Here is a 5,599-nt window from a genome sequence, read left to right as displayed (position 1 = left end):
TGATATCTGTCCTTTCTGTGGAGTTCTTTTGTTTTATGAAATAGGTACACTGACATTTGGTGCATATACATTTAGACTTCTTATCTCTTCCTGGTGAATCATTCCCTTTGTCAACCTACAATGATCTTCTTTGTTTCTCCTACATGGTTTTGGTTTCAAGCCTGCTTTGTCAAAAATTAGAATAATTGCTGCCTGTTTTCAGGCTCTGCTTTCCAGGAGTTCCAACCTTTAACTTTCATTTTTTGTGGATAGGTGTGTGTGTGGGTGTGTGTGTGGGGTTGTGTGGCTGAGGAATGTCTCCTGGAGGCAGCATAGTTTTGTCTTTTGATCTAATCTACCATTCTGTGTCTTTTGGGGTGAAGAGTTAAGACCACTTATCCTGAATGTTATTGAATTGTGTGGTTGGGTTTGTTTTGTTTTTTTTTTTCTGTGCTGATTCCATTATTTTTTTCTCTCCTTGTTTATTCTCCTTATTAGGCATATCCTTCCTTTGGGGTTCTTTGGTGGTATTGGCCCCGATGTCTTTGTGTGGTATTTTGTTAAGTACTTTGTACAGTGCTGGTTCGGTGGTAACCAATTTCTATAGGTTTGCTGTTGAATACTGTACAGATATCTTGTCCTCCTCCTCTTAATGAACATTTTACTGTAGTTTACTACTTCACAAAAGCTGACCCTGATGGTTTTGTCATGTTCTAATGGATTAATATAGAATATTTGAATGAGGAATGTAGTTATAAGGAGAATTGCTTGTTGTCTATTCATGTATAACATTTCAGTAAGACTCCAAATCATTTTATTGTAAACCCCATATATTTCATCCTTACATTTTGTTGGACCACCTTAAAAGAACAGACTTTCAAATCAATACCTCCCTCTATTTCTTGTCTCTTTGATCTTCCTGTGGCTAATTGTCTCTGCCCATTCAGAGGGAATATTATTTACCATAATTTTCAAAACATGCTGAAGACATAATCATTCAAATAATTCTAAGTAGTATCATGGTTTTCTGCTCCTTTATTTATCCTTACAATTTTTAAATTCGTCTTACACTTTTTAAGAAAATTCACAGAATGATATATAAAAATTGATCATTTCTTGATCAAGGAATTTTTCTATTGGTATAAATGTTGCTTTATTCCTAATGTTTTTCAAGAAAGAATGTTTTATTCTCTTTTAAAGACATATCCACATTAGTAACATTTATTTATGCATTCAGATTTTTTTCACTAGAATTGCAAACTAAATTTTAACATGACGCTGTGTATGGAGATGAAGAAATCACATTACTGTTGTGTTTATACTAGATATCTTGGTGATCTAACTCATTAGCTGTTATCTCTACACTTCTACAGTTTTATAAACCATTATGCTAGGGACCGAGGACTTAGCTCAGTGGTTCCACTGCCTGCCTTGCAAGAGCAGGGTGCTGAGTTTGATTCCCAGTGCTATATGATAAAATCTCACAGTCTAGCTTTTTCCATTTCAGTCTGTATAAATTTTATGGTTTTTATCGCTTGACTTATGGCCTCTAATTTTGCTCAGTGATAGATGAAATGGTAATAACTACTTGTATTTTCCTGTTCTGCTGCTATTTCACCAGAGTATTTTGTTTGTTGTAGATTTTATACTTTGTTATTGATAGGTAATTGTATATCTTTATGGGATACACTGTGATATTTTGGTATGTTTACACACTGTGTATTGATGGACTCCAGACCCTAAGGTTATCCAAAATGTCAAATCATCATGTTTCCTTTTTAGGAGAGCATTCAAAGTCCTCTGCTAGTTTTTTGAATATATGAAACAATATTATTCATTATAATGAGCCTTTGATAAAATGGGTAGAACCTTCCAGAACCTCCTCTGTGCCATCTCTTTGCCCCTGGGTCATCTGGAGAAAGGTTCAGTCATTGTTTCACAATACCCAGCGAGCTGGAGTAATGTGCTTCTGTCTGCATTGGAGTCTCAAGCCTCTGTTACATTTAGCGCTCCAGCAACGTTGGAAAATACGGGGTGGCTGTGTTCCCGGTCCTGTTTCAGAATCTCCAGCTCCCACTCCTTCTGTGCTTAATCCCTTACTCCAGCTCTATGATAAGCCCCATTTTTACTATCTTCACCTCATCCCACTACCAATGTAGACAATCTAAGGTGTTTATATTTAAAGAGATGTTCTCAAATATTTTGTCACAAACTCCAAATAACGTCCGTCATTGAACATGTTATGCTTTATATTTATAGAGAAATTATTTCTGGACTACTCAAGATTTTGATACCCCAATCAAGGTTAAAGGTTGAAAGAAGATAGCACAGATATTAGGTATGTGAAAATGATACTTTTACTATTATTTTATTCTGATATATACAACTATTTTCCAAAAATGTGCTAGAAATAGCATGTCTGAGATTATCATTTGAAGAGCACTTCTTACATTGAAAACTTGCATTAAGGGATTCCACTGAATTTATGGGCCTCAGAGATAGTTTAAATGTATGGACAAAATGGGAACAGGTATAATATACAAATATTATATACACTGACTTCCAAGGTTCCACCTTCAGTAAATAAGTCAAGTCGTACAGTTTCTATAAACACATAATACGAAGGGGAAGACCAGGTTTCAGAAGATAAAAATCTTAGGATGGGAATGTTGAGCCTGAGGTACTCATAATACACTTATAGAACATAGTGGGAATCTGCTTCTGCCCTTTGGAAATGAATTTATGATGGACGTTATGGCTTGGGAGAATGTCATACATGGTAAATAAGCTACATGAGTGGAAAGGCTCAGAATCTAATGGCTAAGAGGAGTGAGATGCAAAACATAGAACACAGAGCATACAAGGCAGGAATGGAAGGAAACACAGGAAAAAAAACACAGCAAGGAGATTGAAAAGGCCATGGGATAGGAGACAAGGCAACAGTCATATTTTTATATGGGAAGTTAGGAAGCTGAGACAGTGAGAAGAAAGAACAAACTTTTCCCAGGAATAGTAGTGCATTAAAGATAGAAGTTTGAGGGTGTCATGGTGAAACTGGCGGAGGAAATGTCTATGTTAATTAATTTGGGCTTTTATAGCAAAATACCATAGTGGGTAATTTATCAACAACAGAAATGCATTCCTCACAGTTTTAGAGGGTAGGAGGTCCCAGATCAAGGTTCCAACCTATGAGTGTCTACTGTGAACCTTTCCTCATAGATGGAGCCTTCTATCTCACCTTGCTCCTACGGAGGTAGGAGCCAAAAAGCTCCCTCAAACTTCTTACAAAAGGGCACACTGATCCCACTCATGAAAGCTGACCTGTACGACTTAATCATCCATCAGAGGTCCATCCCCCAGTACAATCAAGGTTGAAGTTAGTTTTTAACACGTAAAATTTTGAGGGACACAAATATTCAGGACACAGTAGGTTAGCTTGATCAGCATCTCTTCCAATGTCCTCTGTTGGGCTATCCTGGATATCATAGGATGGAAACTGAAAATCTATGCTAAAGTGTAAGCTTGCTTTTCCCTATAGCACTGTTGTTTGCTAGACATTCAGATGTGCTTTAGGTGTAGCTGTTCAGAGACATTCATGTCAGATGCCAGTTTGGAACCTGGGAGAATTGGGAGACTGATTATTCGTGGTACTGCTGTGAACTCAGCTGTGTCAATATGGATCTGGGACTAGGCCATCAGCTTTCTACATGTGGTTTGCCATTGAGCTAGGATATTCCCACACCCTATGGCCAAGGTGTTTTTCCTTATTCCTTAGCTTTCCAGTGCTCATGCAGTGTGGCTCCAAGGCAGAGTCATCTTGGATAGACCTGTGTCTATCCAAGGCAGACTATTTGGATGGTCTGCTATGGCTGAGACAGATACCTCGCAGAGGTGTTGGGGGGTCTTGAGGTACACAGGAGGGCCACAACTCTCGTGGGGACAGTGTAGCCATACTGTAGGGGTAGCAGCTGTTTGATTGACAATTCTGAACATTTGTGAGAAATGGGGGAACCAAAAATGGTGATTGTCCCTGCTTTCAGAAGTCTCCTGGTGCAGTGTCAAAAGAGATCATGGTCATTAAGGTTTGGGAATGTATAGCTATCATCAGTGTGCTCTGGTTCCTCCTCAGTATTTGCCCCAGGAGACCCCAGTCCTCCACCACTCTTCACAGTGTTAGCTGCAACCGACCAGAGTAACAGGGAAGGACTAAGCAGCTGTCAGGGTCGCAGCTGCAAGCCTGTTCAGGCAGCCACTCGGGTGGCCAGAAAATGCTGAGAATAGTAGCCCAGAGTCACCCTCACGCTTTGAGAGTGAGATACTCCGGGTGAGAGCTGTTAGTGACTCCGCACTCCCTCTGGCTGTCACAGGGAGACGCACCTTAAAGGTCAGGCCTAATTTTGGCCTAACCCAACTCTATTAGGAGATTTACCTGTGCCTTATGACCCTCACAAATATTATCATTTGTAACTGTTATGATCTCCATTCCCAAGACTACACTGCTGACACAGAAAAGAGAACAGAGGTATAAAATGGAGGGAAGAGATTTAAGACCACAAGTTTGTGGTACTGAAGTCTAAACTTATATACAACCTCTCCTAACCATCAAAGATAGGAAAATTTGTATTTATTAAAAAAGCAAAACACAAACTGACAAAGAAATTCAAAATACGAATGTAACAAAACTACATCTAGAGCCTCCAGATGTTGTGCTAATATGGCCATTCTCCATCCTTAACAATCTCCTTTCTTTCCTTCTTATATTTTCTCCGCAGCCTGGCAAAGGCAAGGTGGAAAGTAAGGCAGGAAAAGCCCTCCTCAACGCCACACTCCACGTGTTTCAGAAGGATCTCCAAAGTGCGGAAGACCCTGCAGCAGCCCATGCACCTGAAGCCCCTCTCTAGGTCCTCCAGCCATGGACGTGATTTAGCGCTGGGACGGGCCCCCTGAGCCAGAGGCTCTGCTGCACTCTCAGCCTGTTCCCATTCCTCTTGGACTTCACTGTTAGTTAGGACGTGCTGTGTATCGTCAGTGAGGGTAACTTTTGGAGGAATCCTCTCAGGAAAGGTAAGTTTGGCTATGCTTATCCTTTTTGGGGGAGGCTGCAATTCTCCAGATGGATCCTCAAAGATGGCGACGCCCCTTCTGGTTAGGACACGCATGTAGTAAACATTCATGGCTCTTTTCCTTTCGGTACATCCTGTGGTCATCACACGGTTACTAGCAAAGGCGGAAGGTACATGGGAACGTGAGATGGAGGAGGAATTCCGACATTCCATCAAATCTTGATGCAGAGGCCTCTTGCAGGGTGGCAGGTGTAGACAATATTGAGGTAATTTACTGGTTTCTAGGAAAGAAAATTTCAAAAAGCAGGACATGAGATGGCCCTGAGCACATCCCTGAGAGAAGGTATGTGAGATGGGAATGCATTATCTGTGAAGTTTCAGAATTCTTTGTGTGGCATGTGTCATGCAAGGTCTATACTTGGTATAACTATGTGAAAAATGAGTTTGTGGGCCAGGGATTTAGCTCGGTGGTTCTGCTGCCTGCCTTGCAAGTGCAGGGTCCTGAGTTCAATCCCCGGTACAAAATTTTTAAGAAATGAGTTTGTGGTGTTCCTGGA

The 5,599-nt window shown here is 40.5% G+C and overlaps 1 protein-coding gene across 1 annotated transcript in view; it reads right to left on the bottom strand.

Moving 5' to 3' along the window:
* Positions 1-4,688: 4,688 nt before the first annotated feature.
* Positions 4,689-5,599, bottom strand: part of LOC104847498 (protein FAM170A) — a 2,488-nt gene continuing 1,577 nt past the window's right edge. Inside the window, exon 2 of the mRNA XM_010602911.2 lies at positions 4,689-5,323. Within this exon, the coding sequence (XP_010601213.1) occupies positions 4,689-5,323 (635 nt within the window). The remainder of the gene's footprint in view (positions 5,324-5,599) is intronic.

This window comes from Fukomys damarensis, unplaced genomic scaffold, assembly GCF_012274545.1.
Source record: "Fukomys damarensis isolate Sample0158 unplaced genomic scaffold, DMR_v1.0_HiC HiC_scaffold_66241, whole genome shotgun sequence".
NCBI lineage: Eukaryota > Metazoa > Chordata > Mammalia > Rodentia > Bathyergidae > Fukomys > Fukomys damarensis.
The sequence above is the reverse complement of the archived record's forward strand: the minus strand, read 5'-3'. Positions and strand labels throughout refer to the sequence as shown.